At 53.5% G+C, this 16,554-nt stretch overlaps 2 protein-coding genes across 5 annotated transcripts; both read right to left on the bottom strand.

Annotated features, from left to right (window-relative positions):
* Nucleotides 1–3,324: 3,324 nt before the first annotated feature.
* Nucleotides 3,325–9,258, bottom strand: Entrep3 (endosomal transmembrane epsin interactor 3). 4 transcript variants are annotated; one of them, XM_090340812.1, is made up of 12 exons: nt 8,431–9,258; nt 8,168–8,224; nt 7,856–7,966; nt 7,648–7,767; nt 7,453–7,560; nt 6,838–7,013; nt 6,620–6,719; nt 5,970–6,039; nt 5,158–5,703; nt 4,507–4,575; nt 4,151–4,404; nt 3,325–4,059 (listed from the first exon to the last, which is right to left on the bottom strand). In XM_090340812.1, exons 1-12 carry the CDS (start codon nt 8,653–8,655, stop codon nt 3,886–3,888), a joined length of 2,010 nt encoding a protein of 669 aa, XP_090196938.1. In that variant the 5' UTR covers nt 8,656–9,258; the 3' UTR covers nt 3,325–3,885. The 4 variants fall into 4 exon arrangements, with proteins under 4 accessions (XP_090196938.1, XP_090196939.1, XP_090196940.1 ...); XM_090340813.1 differs by having other exon boundaries at nt 6,838–7,010; XM_090340814.1 differs by lacking the exon at nt 8,168–8,224.
* A 485-nt stretch (nt 9,259–9,743) lies between these two features.
* Scamp3 (secretory carrier membrane protein 3) lies at nt 9,744–16,401 on the bottom strand. Its single transcript, XM_090340811.1, has 9 exons — nt 16,136–16,401; nt 15,743–15,820; nt 14,591–14,719; nt 14,379–14,499; nt 13,559–13,687; nt 12,887–13,046; nt 12,693–12,794; nt 10,481–10,595; nt 9,744–10,203 (listed from the first exon to the last, which is right to left on the bottom strand). Exons 1-9 carry the CDS (start codon nt 16,199–16,201, stop codon nt 10,057–10,059), a joined length of 1,047 nt encoding a protein of 348 aa, XP_090196937.1. The 5' UTR covers nt 16,202–16,401; the 3' UTR covers nt 9,744–10,056.
* Between the last annotated feature and the right edge of the window lie 153 nt (nt 16,402–16,554).

The raw sequence follows: 16,554 nt of genomic DNA, 5'->3' as shown, positions 1-16,554 counted from the left end.
CAATTTCTATCTTTTTCTGTGTATGTGGTACCGAGGAACCGAACCCAGGCCTTCATTCATGCTAGACATGCTACCACTAGGCCAGACTCCGGCCTCACCTTGAATTCTTTTTTTTTTTTTTTTTGCCAGTCCTGGGCTTGAGCTCAGGGCCTGAGCACTGTCCTTGGACTTTCTCAAGGCTAGAGCTCTACCGCTTGAGCCTCAGCACCACTTCCGGCTTTTTTCTATATGTGGTAGCGAGGAATTGAACCCGGGTCTTCATGCATGCTAGGCAAGCACTTTAGCCACTAGGCCAAACTCCTGGCCCCCCCCCTTTTTTTTTTTTGTCATGGGGCTTGAATTCTGAGTCTGGACACTGTCCCTGAGCTCTTCAGCTCAAGGCTACCGCCCTGCCCCTGAATCATAGCTCCACTTCCAGTTTTCTAGTGATTAATTGGAAATAATCACTCATCATTTTTAGTGCCCAGGCTGGCTTTGAACTTTGATCCTCAGATCTCAGCCTCCACAGTAGCTAGAATTCCAGGCGAGAGCCACAGTGCCTGGCTCTCATCTTGACTTCTTGATCCTGATTCCTGTGATTAGTACCTTCACCTAATTCAGGTCTACCGTCACTTCAGTGAGCATCTTATCTCTACTCAGTTGTTCTGTCACATTTGTGTGTGTGTGTGTGTGTGTGTGTGTGTGTGTAGATTTTGTCTTGTTCCACTGAAATACTTGCACTGAACCCAGGGTTGTAAGGCATTCAAGATAAATCTATTCTGGGAACCAGTGGCTTATATCTGCAAACCTGCCAACTCAGGAGGCTGAGATCTGAGGACGGAAGTTCAAAGCCAGAAGCTGGGAGTTTGGCCTAGTGGTAGAGTGCTGTCTAGCATGCACAAAGACCCAGGTTCGATTCCTCGGTACACATACATAGAAAAAACTGGAAGTGGTGCTGTGGCTCAAGTGGTAGACCTCTAGCCTTGAGAAAGTCCAAGGACAGTGCCCAGGCCCAGAGTTCAAGCCCCAGGACTTCCAACAAAAAAAAAAAATCAAAGCAGAAAGTCCATGAGACTCTTTATGCACAGAAAAAGGCAGAAGTGTGGGCTTAGAGTTTGGCCTAGTGGTTAAAGTGCTTGCCTAGCATGCATGAAGACCCAGGTTCGATTCCTTGGTACCACATATATAGAAAAATCCAGAAGTGGTGCTGAGGCTCAAGTGGTAGAGTTCTAGCCTTGAGAAAGAGCAAGGACAGTGCTCAGGCCCTGAGCTCAAGCCCAGGACTGGCAAAAAAAAAAAAAAGAATACAAGTTGGCTGGGAGTTTGGCCTAGTGGTAGAGTGCTTGCCTAGCATGCATGAAGACCCGGGTTCGATTCCTCGGTACCACATACGTAGCAAAAAGCCAGAAGTGGTTCTGAGGCTCAAGTGGTAGAGTGCTAGCCTTGAGAAAATCCAAGGACAGTGCTCAAGCCCTGAGTCCAAGCCCAGGACTGGCAAAAAAAAAAAAAAAAAAAGGCAGAAGTGGCACTGTGGCATAAATAGCAGAGTGCTAGCCTTGAGCAGAAGGAGCCAAGGGACAGCATCCAAGTCCCAAGATCCAACAAAAAAAAAAAGAAAGAAAGAAAGAAAGGAAGGAAGGAAGGAAGGAAGGAAGGAAGAAAAGAAAGAAAGGAACGGTGGCTCTTATCTGTAATCCTAGCTTCTCAGGAGACTGAGATCCAAGGACCAAGGTTCAAAGGTAGGCCAGGCACTAAGTCCTTGAGAGTCTTTTTTTTTTTTTTTGCCCCCTTCTCTCTCTCTTTCTGGCCCTGCTCGCTCCGGCCCCGCTCGCTCCGGCCCCGCTCGCTCTGGCCCCGCTCGCTCCGGCCCCTTCTCGCTCTGGCCCCGCTCGCTCCGGCCTCGCTGGCTCTGGCTCGGCTCGCTCCCACACGCTCCGGTCCCGCTTCCTTGAGACTCTTATCTCCAATTAACCACTACAAAACTTGAAGTGGTGCTGTGGCTCAAGTTTTAGGGTGGTAGCCTTGAGCTGAAGAGCTTACAGCCAGTGCCCAGGCTGACTGAGTTCAAGCCCCATAACCCACAAAACAAAACAAAAAACTGTTGTTTTGGAAGCCAATCCAATCTTTAAATATGATAAAAGAAAAAGAAAAATGCTAATTGTCTGCTTCTTAAAACCGAAAGAGAGGCAAGTGGAAAAATGCTCTAAACTACCTTAAAAGCAGTGGCTGGGGGCTGGGAATGTGACTTAGTGGTAGAGTGCTTGCCTAGCATGCACAAAGCCCTGGGTTTGATTCCTTATTACTACATTAACGCAAAAAGCCAGAAGTGGTACTGTGGCTCAAGTGGTAAAGTGCTAGCCTTGAGCAAAAAGAAGCTCAGGGGGCTGGGAGTTTGGCCTAGTGGTAGAGTGCTTGCCTAGCATGCAAGAAGACTCAGGTTCGATTCCTTGGTACCACATACATAGAAAAAAAGCTGGAAGTGGTGCTGAGGCTCAAGTGGTAGAGCTCTAGCCTTGAGAAAGTCCAAGGACAGGACTTAGGACTGGAAAAAAAAAAAAGAAAAGAAGAAGAAGCTCAGGGATAGTGCTCAGGCCCTGATTTGAAGCTCCAATAACAACAACAACAACAACAACAAAGCAGGCTCCTTCCTATAACTCAGGAGGCTGACATCTAAAGGGAATGTCTGAGGCTCCAATGGATATTCAAGAGTGGAAAGAAGGGGCCGGGAGTTTGGCCTAGTGGTTAAAGTGCTTGCCTAGCATGCATGAAGACCCGGGTTCAATTCCTCAGTACCACATACATAGAAAAAAGCCGGAAGTGGTGCTGAGGCTCAAGTGGTAGAGCTCTAGCCTTGAGAGAGTCCAAGGACAGTGCTCAGGCCCTGAGCTCAAGCCCAGGACTGGCAAAAAAAAAAAAAAAAAAAAAGAGTGGAAAGAAGCTAGGCGCTGGTGGATCTCATCTATAATCCTAGCTACTCAGGAAGCTGAGATCTGAGGATCACAGTTTGAGGTTCATAGCCAGCCAGAACAGCAAAGTCTATGAGATTCTTATCTTCAGTTAACCACCCCAAAGCCAGAAGTGGCTCTGTGGCTCCAATTGGTAGAATACTAACCAGACTCAAAAGAGCTCCGGGACAACACCCAGGCCTCGAGTTCAAACCCATGACCAAGAAAAAAATAATAATAAATTAAAAAAAAAAGAATGGAAGGAATAGAGAAAATCACTATGAGAAGGAGGAGTAAGCCAGTGATATTTCTGGACATCGTATCTTGAGTTTTCTTAGTATGAAAGGTATCAGCACAGATTGCATTGAGAATAAAAACACATAAAAAGCAGTCCAGAAGAGAAGGGGAAAAATTGAAATTTATTGAAGGCTTACTTAGTGTTAAGAGTTTATAAACATTCATCTTCACAATGGTTTACAGATGAGGCAATTGAAGTTAAATAATTTGCCCAAGGTCATGCAGCTAGAGGTGGCAGGGCTGAGAGGCCACCCAGACTCTCTGACACTTCTTTGCCTGCCTCTCCAGTCCATCACACAGGCACAAGTCTCCCTGTACTTAAACTCCAAGACTTGCCTTTGCCCTGACCACAGTGCCCCTGAGGACCAGAAAGAGCCACTCTCATGCTGGAGAGTTGTTCTCCTCTGATGCAGAAAGCAGGTGCGCCTCCCTCCACAGCCTGAATACTCATGCAGCACAGGCAGAAGCTCCCCCAGTCTGGAGGGGCTGAGGCAAGCATCAGGAGCCCCCAGAGGTAGGCAGGAAAAGGTACACTTGGGGATGTATACAGCAATTTCTTTTTGTGCCAGCCAGTGCAAGGGAGTGCTGGGAAGGTGCTGGTCCCAACCAGCTGGGGGCCTGAGGCCCCAGCCTTCCCTTAGTTCAGTGGGACAATAAGCCCAGGTCAGAGCCCAGTCTCCCGGCTGCCTGCATTGAGGCTGAGGCTATGTGGACGGGTTCCACGTTCCAGCCTCCGACCAGACAGCAGCCTTCGAAGGGAGGAGCCTGAGCTCAGATCACCACAGCTGCGAAGGTGGAGGCTCTCTCGGCCTGGCCGGCCCCACGGGCTCCGGGGCACCTGGAAAAGGATACAGGCGAGGGAATTGGTATGACCTAGTCTAAAGATCTAGGCTTTCCCAGGGATCTTTCCTGGCTTTCCTAATGCTTACCTGCTTATGTCCATGGGCGCCAGTCCCAGTGGGGTCTGGGGACTTTCTGGACATCTGGAGGAACCGAGTGACCAGACCCCGGCCTGGCCAGCTTCCTTTCAGGTCCCCCAGAGAGTGAGCAGGTGCAGGGCCTGAGGGCAGGGGAACCTTCTGGAAGGTAGGCACGGGGCGCCTTTTCTCAGCTGAACGGGCACGAAGCAACTTGGGGGATGGGCAGCGGGCAAGGCGAAAGAGGCAGGCTTCAGAGCAGAGCCCTAAGGAGACAAAGGGAGAGAAGAGAGTAGGAAGTAGGGTGCAGAGAGGACCAGGCAGTGCTCCCCGATCCCTCACCTTATAGATGCCAAGTCGAAGCTGACCTGTATCTGCAGAGGAAACAGAGGCAGCTTCTTCCTCAAGCACTTTGGTATAAAGGTCCCTGAAGTCAGCTGGAGAGGAGAGACAGGAACTGAGTGGAAGGCCCATGGGGACACATCTTCCATCCTACACCTCCCTTGGGAACTCAGGCCCAGAAGAGGCTTTCATGGCTTCCACATCTCCATCTCTGCTCATGTCTGCCAGCAACTAAATGGTACAGTGCAGGCAAGCAAGACAGAATACCAGTGCCAGAGCCTTCTGAGCTCCTGGCACTTCAGGGTAATGATAAGCGCTTTCTGTGCTAGTGTCAAGTGTTGGTGAGCATGATTTTTCCTTTCCAGGACTAACTATGTCTGGCTCTGCTTGGCTTCCTGGATCAGAGGCAGTCAGGACCCTTGATATGGACCGGCTGTAGAGTGTGTGCATTACCTTCTTAGCAAATCCACAGCACTTCAGAGGCTGCAAGGCTTGCAATGGAGGGGTAAGTAGCCAGAGTTTGGGAGCTGTGAAACTCATCCCCCTCAGTGGAAATCACTGTCTTGCAGGAATGTTCTGCTTCCTTTCTTCCTTCTCAGAGGCCTCAAATCCAAGGCCTCACCGGCCCTCTAACCCCCCAGTGCCCACCCTCCCCTGTCCCTAGGGGGGCTGCTCACCAGTGTTGCTGGAGGTGGTGATGCCCGGGTCACTGTGGGACCTTGGCAGCAGCAGTGGTGGCGGGTTCACCGGATGAGGAGGCCGGTGTCCCGGTGGGGTGAGGGAACCTGAGCTATCGCTGAAGCGTCGAGTGGGGGGTCGGGTGGGAGGAGTGGCCCCAGGGCGGCTGCCACCCCGGGGAACCCGCCGCCTCAGCTCGGGGAAGCAGGGACCCACCCAGGGCGGCCAGCCCTCCAGCCGGTGGCAGCTGCGAGCGGCTGTGGGGGCACCCAGCGGTGGCGGGGCCTCGGGGGCAGAGCAGGAGTAGGAGCGGGCAGCCCGTGGGGGACGTCGAGGCAGAGGGCTGTCCTCGAAGGGGCCTCGCAGGCCGCAGTCCAGGCTGAGGCAATAGCCGGCGCGGCTGCGCTGGATAGAGCGGAAGAGCACGTAGTCAACGGAGCGCACGGAGCCCTGCAGCTCCAGCAGGCACGAGTCCTCAGACGGGCTGGAGCCCCCGGGGAGGTCACCGATGGCCGACAGCACCAGAGACCCGCTGTCCATGGACACTGTGGGCGGCAGGGGGCGCTGGAGATCAACAGCCGGTGGCCCGGCCAGGCCACTCCTCTTTTCCCAAGCCCTAGCGTCTCCCCGGCCACTTGCCTCCAGTGTTATCTCAGGAAAGGGAAGACAGATCCAGGGTTCCAAGTAGCCACATCCCTCATCCGCCCCCTAAATCATCAGCTTGGCCTTGCCTTTCCTTGCTTTAGTTCCACCCAGCCCTGCTGTGCCCCGCAGTCAAGGCCTTGTCCCTTCCTTTTCTTTTGCTACTTACCATCTACAATAGAGGCCACTCTCTCACAGATACAGGAGCCATCATGAAGCTGAGGATCAAACAGAGTAGCCTGCAAAAGACACAGGGCCAAAGGTCCAGGCTTTCAGACTGTCATGGCCATCTCATGTGCTAGAAAGAGCTCTAGAGCCCCAGATTCCAGACCAGCTTTGTATCTTTGTATGAGTCACTTAACTTATATGGGCCTCAGTTTCCACATCTGAAGGAAATGATAGTTTCTGGGGCGGGGAGTTTGGCCTAGTGGTAGAGTGCTTGCCTAGCATGCATGAAGACTCGGGTTTGCTTCCTTGATACCACATACATAGAAAACCCAGAAGTGGTGCTGTGGCTCAAGTGGTAGAACACTAGCCTTGAGGAAAGGCCAAGGAACAGTGCTCAGACTCTGTGTTCAAGCCCTACGACTGGCAGAAAAAAAGAAAAAGAAAAGAAATAAAAGAAGAAGAAGAAAAGAAATAATAGTTCCTCTCCCACCCACCTCACCAGGCCCCAGGGAAGAACATCAAAGATGACAGTGTAAGCACTAGTACTATAGAGACCATGGGACTATTACCATCCTTATCCAGCAACCACAGCGCACTCAGCCTTCCAGACTCAACCCCATGCTCCCCAGCCACACCAAGCCCTGTTCTCACCTGGCTGTCTCCTCGGAGCCCCATGACAGCCTCATAAGAAGGGGGGCAATCAGTAGGGTACAAGGGCGCTGGGCTGTCCATGGAGCCGTTGTATGTGATGCTGGTAGGATGAGGGAGAAGATCAAATCCTGGAAAATAGCTCCTACCTCACAAAGATCATTTCCCCTAATCCAGTCATCTTCTCCAGTTCTCCCTGGCAGAACCATATTCAGCCTCACCTCTGTGCATCTGTTTCTGAGCTGCAGGTATACTCAGGGGGGTAGTAAGGTGGCGGGGGCACAGGTGGTACAAATTCCTCCAAGTCCAACATGGTGTGTAGGAGGGGTGCTGGAGGCGATGATGCACAGGCCAGAGGACCCAGGGGGCCTGACACTGAGCGTTCAGGGGCCAGCTGCTGGGGGAGAGGGAGACAAACAGGTCTGTGAGCCAGGTTTCTAGAAATACTGCTTGTCCTTGGGTTACAAGCATCTCTCATCTACTTTATTTTTATGGCCCTGCCCACTCCATGAAGCTACAGTTCTAACACATCCTCTCCCATGATCAGTGCCTTAACCCTGTCCCCACTCTGAGCCTCTATCCAGAAATTCCTCTTCTTACCAGCCTCTCTCTGTGCAGAATTGCCACCTGTTCTCTGTCCTTTATCCCGCCTCCCTCTAGGGCCTTCTTGACTCCACCCCACTCAGCACTCTCCTGGTCCTAGGCTAGCATCACACACCTCAGCCTACAGCTTGCCTTGTTCAGAATCCAAACCTGTAGTTACCACCTCTTCAGGTCAGTCCCAACCCCCACCCCTGGTTCCTGCCTTAAAGACTTGACCCTGGCTCCCCTCTCACCGTATGCACAAGGTCCAGGGAGAAGATCTGAACACAGCAGACAATAGCAGAGAGGGTACAGATTATGGCAGCACAAACAGTGAGCCCACAGACACTGAAAAGCAGGTTCTGGGGAAGGGAAGAGAGAAGAGGAGTGAGTGCAGGTAAACCCCACCATATCCTGCTATGGGAAGGAATAGGGCAGGGCATGCTCACCTTGAGGGCCCCTCGGGCTTCATCACAGGTGGAGTTAAGGGCAACTTTGAGTTCCTGTCCTGACTCTGGACAGGGCCGGAGAAGGGGAATAGAGGGACAGCACACACAGACATTTCCGTCCTGAGTGGGAGTAGGGAAAGTGAGGCAGCCAGGATCATGACAAACTCAGATGTCCTGCATGCTTCCCCATACCAGCCTCAAATCTCACCATGGAGCAATCTCGAAAGTCCCGGGCCAGCTGAGCATTCTTACAGGAGAGAACAGAGCCAGCCATGCTGAGCATGACACAGAGCACCGAAAGCAAGGAGAAGAAAGAGATCTGGGAGAAAGAGGGTGCTAATTTAGGGCTTAAAACTTCAGGAGTACCCCTCCACCATGGATGGAGCCACCCTTTTTCACAGACATTCAATGCCTGTCAGGCACCATCTGGAGAGCCAGTTCCCTTCCTGAAGACATAGGTGGGCATCCCCGCTGGTGCTGGGCATTTGCCTCCCAGTGGGCCTCGGACCCCTGCACCTACCACTAGAGTGAATGGCCGCTTCCAGGTCACAATGCCAACCACCCCGGAGAACGCCAGCTGGGGACAGAGTGGGCACAGGCTTAGCCTGGCAGGGGAGGCACCTGAGTGAACCCCTCGCCACAGGATGCACCCCTCCCTGCAAGGAGGGACAGGACCAGGAGAGGCAGGAGAGGGGAGGATATGCACTTACAGCTGGTGAGGAGGAGTGGGGCCTGAGGAGCCGCCCCCACCCGACCACTGTGTACCCTTCGAACCCAACTCACCGAGAACCCAGCCCAAGATGGGCAGGACCTCTTGATGCTCTCGGTGGTGGTGACAGAGGAGGCCACCATGCTGAAGGTTACCACCAGAATACCCAGGAGGACCTGGGCCAGCCCCAGAGTGAGCAGGGCCTGCAGCCAGGGTCGGTGGAGGCGGAGGTGGGTAAGGCCCCGGGTGCTGGGCCGGCTGGTCAGCGAGCGGCTGGAGTCACTAGGCGAGGGCATCATGCTTGCCACTGGGTTGCCTGCACCTCGCTCGGCCCCCCCTGGTGCTTGGGAGCATCTCAGAGGCGCCCAAGGCCCCGTCCTTTCTCCTCTCCACCCCCGTCGCTCTAGAGCCCACCCCCCGGCTGGGCCCTCTGGGGCATCGCCCAGGGACGCCAGCTGTGGGGGGGGCCAAGGGAGGGGCGTCACGGAGGGACCGCGGGGGGCTCCCTCGCCACCGCGGGCTCCGGGCGGGCACCTTGCCCGGAGTGGCGATGAGGACGCGGGGACACTGGTTCATCGCATCTCCTGAGGGAAGAGGGGCGCCGAGAAGAGAAGGGCCGGTCCCAGAGTGAGAAGAGGGCGGCGGTCGGAGCCCAAGGAAGGGCGAGGTGGGTAAAGGCGAGAGGGAAGGGAAGAAGTCTAGAAAAGAGGGGAGGAGTCGGTGGGGGTGACTCTAGAGGCGCGGTCGAGGGGCCCTCGGGGTGTCCGGTGGGATCCGGGGTGCCTGGTGGGGAGAGGGCCGCGGCGCCGCGGTCTTCTGGGTCGCCCGCCCCGCTCCCCTCCCCACCATGCTCGGCTCCGCCACAGCGGGTTGGGCAGCCGAGGCCGGGGATGGGGATGGAGAGGACGGGAAGAGGGGCGTGGCCGCGCGGTGCAGCCTGGGAAATGTAGTCCCGCGCAGACCCGGAGGGAGGCGGGGCGTGACCCTGGGCGAGGCGCTCCTGAAGCGGGGGGCTTTGCCACAAGCTCCACCGGATCCCGGCCCAGCTGCTGGGGGTTGTTTCCATAACTCCTGGTGCCCTCTCCGGCCTCTCTAGCGCAGGCAGCAGCGCGCCTGGCAGAGGCAGCAGGCTCCTCCTCCTCATTAATGGAGAGGAGTGGAGGGCTACGCTTCCTGGTGTCTTTACATTTCCGCTCCCAGCCAAGGACTTCCTGCCCCTGCTGCCTGGCTCTGCCACCCTGTCTCCCACTGTTCACAGGTGACATTCAAGCCAGGTCCCACGTCTCCTGTGGAGTGCCCCATTGTGCTTCCACTCCAATCTCTTCCATAGTTTCTCTCTTTCATAATTTTTTAAAATTCCTAGTAAAAAATTCAACAAGCCAGTGAGTTCCAGTTATACATCCTTTTTATTTAAATAACCGAAGCAACAGCCTTGGCGCAGCAGAGGGAGGCTGTACTGGGGAGTGTAAGAAATGGCAGCAGTGTGATCTGATGGGAGAGGAAGGGTGAGTAGTCACTGGGTCAAGATGGGCTCCTCACACTCCCAAGTCAAGTTCAGCAGTCATGGCTGTACAATTGGGGACACTATAGGAGGAAACCATCAAGTAATGAAGTCTTTCCCCAAGTCCCAGAGACATCAGGGATGAAGGCTATGCCACCTCGTGCATCAAGTAGCAGAGCCAGGACATCCTGGTGAGGGCTCATGGAGTGCGGAAGGCATTTTCAGCGGCCCCAGCAGCTGCATTAGCAGCTGCAGTTCGAACTGCAGGGTTAGAGAAGACACCAGCAGCAAATTCTTGCTGGGCCTTCTGAAAGCTGGCACCTGTGCGGCGGTACAAAGAGTGAATCTGCAAGAGGAGAATACAGATGTTAGAGTGTAAGCCAGACTAACACCTGGCAACCACCACCAGACACCCCAACCTTCTGCTCTCACTTTTCCTTCTGGACTTGGGCTCTTTCTCCAGCATGCACACACATACACAAACACACACAGACACACCCAGAGGTCCATTAGCTAAGAACCCCTGCGCCTGGGCCAGGCCTGCCCTGCCCCAGTTGCTCCTGAATGTTCTACTCAGGCCCTAGGGGAGCTCACCCTCCCAGCCCCACCTCCCAGCCCCTCACCCGCTTCAGCATCACAATTCCCAGCACAGCAATGCCAGTGAAGAGCAGGGCAACCAGAACCATGAACACAGCTACAAACATGTTGGTCTTCACCCCCATAGCAGAGACCCAGCCACTGTGGAGAAAGCATGTGCTGGTAAGGAGAGGCTGCTCACAGCAGTGTTGCCATCCTCTTAGTTTTTCTGCTGGGTATGTGGCAAACATGCTATATTTCCTACCCCTCCCACCAGCAGTCACTCCCCTGCCAGTCTGGCAGTATTCCATGAACCACAATTCCCGCTACCACCACTCTCTTAGCTTCTGAGCCATTAGCTCCTAGCTCTCTTAAGTCCTGCGGGGCAGGCATGCTTACTCCAAATACTCTTCTCTGTTAAGGATGCTACTCCCTATTCAACTTCAAGGTTTATAAGCCTCCTCCAGGAAGCCTTCTCATAGCCACCTTCTACGTTATCTGCCTATCTAGAGTTGGCTGGTCTTTTTTTTTTTTCTTTTTTTGGCCCCGCTTGCTCCGGCCCCGCCGCTCGCTCCGGCCCGGCTAGGCCCCTCTTTCTAGCTCAGGCCCCGCTCGCTCCGGCCCGGCCCTGCTCCTGGCTTGCTCTGGCCCCGCTCGCTCCGGCCTCGCTGGCTCTGGCTCGGCTCGCTCCCGCACGCTCCGGCCCCGCTCGCTCCGGCCACCACTCGGTTGGGCTCTGTTCACTTCAGCTCAGCTTGCTTCTTTCGCTCTCTGTCGCCGTCGCAGTCTCGTCTCTGCCACTTTTCCGGTTTGGTTGTGTATGTGGGATACCGAGGAATCGAACCCGGGTCTTTGTGCATGCTAGGCAAGCACTTTAACCGCTAGGCCAAACTCCCGGGCCCAGAGTTGGCTGGTCTTTATCTAAGGTATATTCTGTCTCTTATTAAACTAGCACATTCTGGACCAGGAGGGTAGCCTAGTGGAAGGATGCATGAAGCCCTGGGTTCAGTTCCTTTGTACCAAATACACAGGAAAAAGTCGGAAGTGGCACTGTGGCTCAAATGGTAAAGCTCTACCCTTGAGCAAAAAATGTCCAAGGGCAGTGCCCAGGCCCTGAGTTCAAGCCCCAGGACTAGCAAAACAAAACAAACAAAAAAATAAAAAAAAGCTGGCACATCCAAAAGGGATGGAGGGGGAGAGGGATTCTTTTTTGTGTGCTGGTAACAGGACTTGAACTCAGGACCTTATACTTTTACTCCACTTCCTTGGCTCTAGCAGTTGAGTCATACCTCCAGTCTGGCTTTTTTTTTTTTTTTTTTTTTTGGCCCCTTTCTCTTTCTGGCCCCGCTCGCTCCGGCCCTGCTCGCTCCGGCCCGGCTAGGCCCCCTTTCTAGCTCAGGCCCCGCTCGCTCCGGCCCCGCTCGCTCCGGCCCGGCTAGGCCCTCTTTCTAGCTCAGGCCCCGCTCGCTCCGGCCCTGCTCGCTCCGGCCCGGCTAGGCCCTCTTTCTAGCTCAGGCCCCGCTCGCTCCGGCCCGCTCGCTCTGGCCCCGCTTGCTTCCGCCCGGCTGGCTCCAGCTTGCTCTTGGCCCCGCTCGCTCCGGCCCGGCCCTGCTCCTGGCTTGCTCTGGCCCCGCTCGCTCCGGCCCGGGTCGCTCCCGCACGCTCCTGGCCCCGCTCGCTCCGGCCCGGCCCTGCTCCTGGCTTGCTCTGGCCCCGCTCGCTCCGGCCCGGCCAGCTCTCGCTCGCTCCTGGCTCTGCTCGCTCCGGCCCCTTCTCGCTCTGGCCCCGCTCGCTCCGGCCTCGCTGGCTCTGGCTCGGCTCGCTCCCGCACGCTCCGGTCCTGCTCGCTCCGGCCCCGCTCGCTCCGGCCACCACTCGGTTGGGCTCTGTTCACTCCAGCTCAGCTCGCTTTTTTCGCTCTCTGTCGCCGTCGCAGTCTTGTCTCTGCCACTTTTCCGGTTTGGTTGTGTATGTGGGATATCGAGGAATCGAACCCGGGTCTTTGTGCATGCTAGGCAAGCACTTTAACCGCTAGGCCAAACTCCCGGGCCCCAGTCTGGCTTTTTTGCTGGCTAATTGGAAATAGGGTTTTATGCATAGACTTTACTGTCTGAGCCACCTGAGGAATTAGGATTACAGGTGAGCCATTGGCATCTGGCACAAATTTCATCTTGCCACTTAAGTCCTACTCCAGTACCTGGTGCTGTCTTTTCTAGAACAGTGGAAGGAAAGAATGAGAGTAGATGAAGCCTCACAGACCTGAACCCCCAACCTGGAATGCCAATGGCTTGGAGGACAAAGAACACATTCTGGACGAAGAAAATGAAGAAGAAAACGAAGAAATTGAATGAACTGTCACTCCTGGAAAAAAAAGGGGGGGGGGGCAGGAAATTAGAGCTAGAAGATCTGATGTGAGGCCCATCCTACATTCCCATTTCCCATCCCCCACTTACCGGAAAGCCTTATACATGGGGCGGTACCAGCAGACAAAGGAGCAGGGAGTAAAAAGGAGAACCCAGAGCAGAGAAAGCCCAAAGCCTGAGCCATTGCTGTTCTCCACACAGAAACTGGCCAGGCAGGCGAGGAAGTTCAGGAGGAGAGCCAGAGTGCTGCCTGAGAGGTAGAGGAGAGAATGGCAGGTTGTTCTGAACTACACACAATGAAGGTTCCTTCACATATGTACAAACACACACCTCCAATCCTCACCGAAAGTGACAGCGTAAGGAAAGGGAACACAAAACAAATAAATGCCATGTTTGATCCCCTTGAAAAGACTTAATGAATTAAGGCTATGTTTATGAGCTGGGTGTGGTAACCTACATCTGTAATTCCAGTACTTGGGAGGCTGAAGTTTAAGAATCAAGAGAGAGTCTGAGGCCAGTGCAGACTACACAGTGAATTCCAGGCCAGTCAGCATTACAGGGTGAGACAAAAATATACACTTATTAGCAGGCTGGTGACTAAATTCCAAATATAATAGAAAGGGTAATGCAAGAAGATTCCTGAAGAAACTACCCTAACAATCAAATGTGAAAAAGTGAAATATCTGGCTCTCAGTGCATGTGTCCTAGGGTATTTAAAAGATCTCTACCTTTAACTTTTCCCCTGAAGGCCTCATTACTCACACATCCAGAGGTAGTACATGGTAGATACTGTCTTCTGAAATTCTTGGGGGATCTCCATGGAGATGTCCTGGAAAAAGCAGGGCTGAACTGGGCAAAAAGAAGGTAGAGGGGGCCAGTTGTTCTGTCGACCTATAAGGCACCAAGAGTGCAGGAAGATCTTAGAAAGGAGGTTATCACTCCCCCTTCAACCCATCCCCATTCTCTCCATTCAGAGTCCAAAGAGACAGAGCGGAAAAATAGCAATAGCAAATGTTCATTATGATTTGCAAAAACGTATGCATGATGCCAAGAACTCTGAGGACATGACGTTGCTTTACCTTCACAATAACCGTGTCAAACAAATACATGTACTATTTTCATTATACAAATAAGGAAATTAAGGTAGTCAAGACTAAGTAACTAGGGCTGAGAGCATGGCCTAATGGTAGCGTGCTCACCTAGCATTCACAAAGCCATGGGTTCGATTCCCCAGAACCACATACACAGAAAAATCTGGAAGTGGTGCTGTGGCTCAAGTGGCAGAGTGTTAGCCTTGAGCAAAGACAGTGCCTAGGCCCTGAATTCAAGCTCCAGGACTGGCAAAAAAAAAAAAAAAAAAAAAAAAAAAAAAGATTAAGTAACTAAGGGAAGAGGCTGGGAGCACAGTTCAGTGGCATTAGCCATTGCCTAGTATGCACAAGGTCCTAGATTAGATCTCTAGCACTGTAAGTAAATAGCAAAGTAATTTCCCATTGTATCTCCACAATGTTTCTAAAATGCACACACACTTGCTTCCTGCAAACTCATATGCTTTTCCTTACCCTACCAAGAGTTCACTTACTGGCTGTGCCCCCCAGGGCAACATGCTGAAGTTCTCGCTCTCTGCGGTCCAATTCCTCTGCCTTCCTGTTGAGCTCCTCCTGTTTCTTTAACAGCTCAGCTGTGGCTGCTGCAGCTGAGGCCTACCAAGCATGAGTAGAAGGAGGAGTAAGGCCTAGGCTCCATCACTGGTTCCTCTCCCAGGTCCCCGAACCTGCACACACCCTTGTTCACCTGAGTGCTGTAGGAGCCATAGTTCTTGGGTTCCTTGGGGCTGAGCTTTCTGGAAGGCTGCAAGGAGGGTGCTGAAGGTGGTGGTACAGGAGCAGGGGCCGGGGCAGGAGGCTCATAGGATGGGGGGGGCTGTTGGTAAAAAGGTCTTAAGAGACTGTCTAGTCCCTGTAACACAGGAATCTAGAGTCTCCTGGAAATTGTTAGAACCATAATTCACTACGTAAGGCAGCAGCACTCTTTGTTCCAGTTAGGAAGTTAGTTCCTTTCATTTTCATATGCTTTTTATTTGTTTTTTTTGTGTGTGTCATGGGGCTTGAACTCTGCCTGGGTGTTGGCCCTGAGCTCTTCAGCTCAAGGCTACTGCCCTACCCTTGGGCCAAGCCCTACTTCCCATTTTCTACAGGTTAATTGGAGATAAGTCTCAAGTTTTTTTGTGCCCAAGCTGGCTTTGAACCTTGATCCTCAGATCTCAGTCTCCTGAGTAGCTAGGATTATAGGCGTGGGCCACCAAGCCCCGCCATCCTCATATTCTTTAGCAAGAATTCAAAATTCTTGCCAGGCACTGGTGGCTGACACCTGTAATCCTGGCTACTCAGGAGGCTGAGACCTGAGGATCACGGTTCAAAGCCAGCCAGGGCACGAAAGTCCGAGAGTCTCTTATCTGAGATTAACTACCAGAAAATCTGAAGTGGCACTGAGGCTCAAGTGAATGAGCAATAGTCTTGAACTGAAGAGCTCAGGGATAGTGCCCAGGCCCAGGGTTCAAGCGGCATGATGGAAGGGGGTGGAGAGGAAGAAATCAAAATACTTATTTCCATATCCACTCCTTAACTTGTTAAGCCCACCATTTTCCTATTTCAATGGGATCAATAGGTTATTTCTCCTATTCCTTGCATTTATCTGCTCCAATCTTAATTTTCTTCAAGGAAGTCTCTTCATACAGAACTGGTTCATACCTTCCCCACTGGTCTTCTCAGGAATTCTAGAGCTCAATTCAGACAGCTCTGGAGTCCCTAGGATTAGGCATGCCATGTCAGCCTAGTGTCACTTAGCTACAATCACAGCTCTTCCTCAGCATGCAGGAAATAGTACCCAGGCTGGGCTTATTGGCACACTTTCCCCATTCTTGTTCTGTCCTCTCCAGCAGCTTACCTCCCGGTTCTCAAAAGGGTTGTAGACATCAAGTGTGGCATACTGAGAGCTGGGTCGGTGCTGGATCACGGCTGGGTCCTGAGAGCAGAGACCTGACCTGAGCTCAGCTGGCATTCAATCCCTCCCATAACCTAGGGACCCCTCCTCAACTCCCCCTGGTTCCAAGTACTGCACCTTTGGAGCCACGTCGTGGTCCCATCATTTGCTCCCAAGTTCGTCACATCTCCCTCCTACTACCAGCTCCTTCCAGGGCAGGGCCCGCCCCCCCCCAGGTGCCCGAGGGTCAGGAGCCACCATCACCCCCCACGTGCCGGCACTTCCGTGGATCTTGCCCGGTCCTACACGACAGAGACACATTAATCCGACTAGCTAAAGGGGGCCGTCGCAAGTCACCTGAAAAGGGTTGTCAAGTTCGCCCGAATCGGCGAAAGGGTTCCCGCCGTCTCTGCTCTGAGCCATGTTTGCAACCGAGGCCTGGGCCTGCCCCTACCCTCCACGCCCCTGCCGCGGCAGTGGCTCTCAAAGCGCTCTCCTATCCTCTCGGTCGGCCAGGCTCTCTGTACACTGATTGGCTAAGCCAACCGGAAGGACCACTAGAAGCCTCGGGGCAGCTCAGCGCGCCTGCGTTTGAGCCAGACCGAAACCCCTCACGTGACACACCCAGGCCCGCCTCAGCAGCTAAATTCCGCCCTTGCTCACATGACTGTCCTCTATCAACGAACTACATTTCCCAGACACTCTAGCGCCGGCACCCTGATCACGTTACTCTCCCAAGATGCATCTCGAGAGTCCTACCCCCTGAGCTCTCGAAA

The sequence above is a fragment of the Megascapheus bottae genome, chromosome 10 (assembly GCF_031878675.1).
Source record: "Megascapheus bottae isolate mThoBot1 chromosome 10, mThoBot2.hap1, whole genome shotgun sequence".
In the NCBI taxonomy this organism is placed as follows: Eukaryota; Metazoa; Chordata; class Mammalia; order Rodentia; family Geomyidae; genus Megascapheus; species Megascapheus bottae.
This window is presented reverse-complemented; position numbering and strand designations above follow the sequence as displayed.

What these genes read in the sequence shown, in the direction of transcription:
- Scamp3 (XM_090340811.1), bottom strand. Translation starts at nt 16,201, where the DNA reads ATGGCTCAGAGCAGAGACGGCGGGAACCCTTTCGCCGATTCGGGCGAA. An exon ending in CATGTACTACCTCTGGATGT is followed by an intron (nt 13,047 to 13,558) that starts GTGAGTAATGAG and finishes TCTACCTCTCAG; the next exon opens with GCAGCACTCTGGCTCTCCTC. An exon ending in CCCATGTATAAGGCTTTCCG is followed by an intron (nt 12,795 to 12,886) that starts GTAAGTGGGGGA and finishes TTTTTTTTCCAG; the next exon opens with GAGTGACAGTTCATTCAATT.
- Entrep3 (XM_090340812.1), bottom strand. Translation starts at nt 8,655, where the DNA reads ATGATGCCCTCGCCTAGTGACTCCAGCCGCTCGCTGACCAGCCGGCCC. An exon ending in AAGCCCGAGGGGCCCTCAAG is followed by an intron (nt 7,561 to 7,647) that starts GTGAGCATGCCC and finishes TCCCTTCCCCAG; the next exon opens with AACCTGCTTTTCAGTGTCTG. An exon ending in CACCACCTCCAGCAACACTG is followed by an intron (nt 4,576 to 5,157) that starts GTGAGCAGCCCC and finishes TCTCCTCTCCAG; the next exon opens with CTGACTTCAGGGACCTTTAT.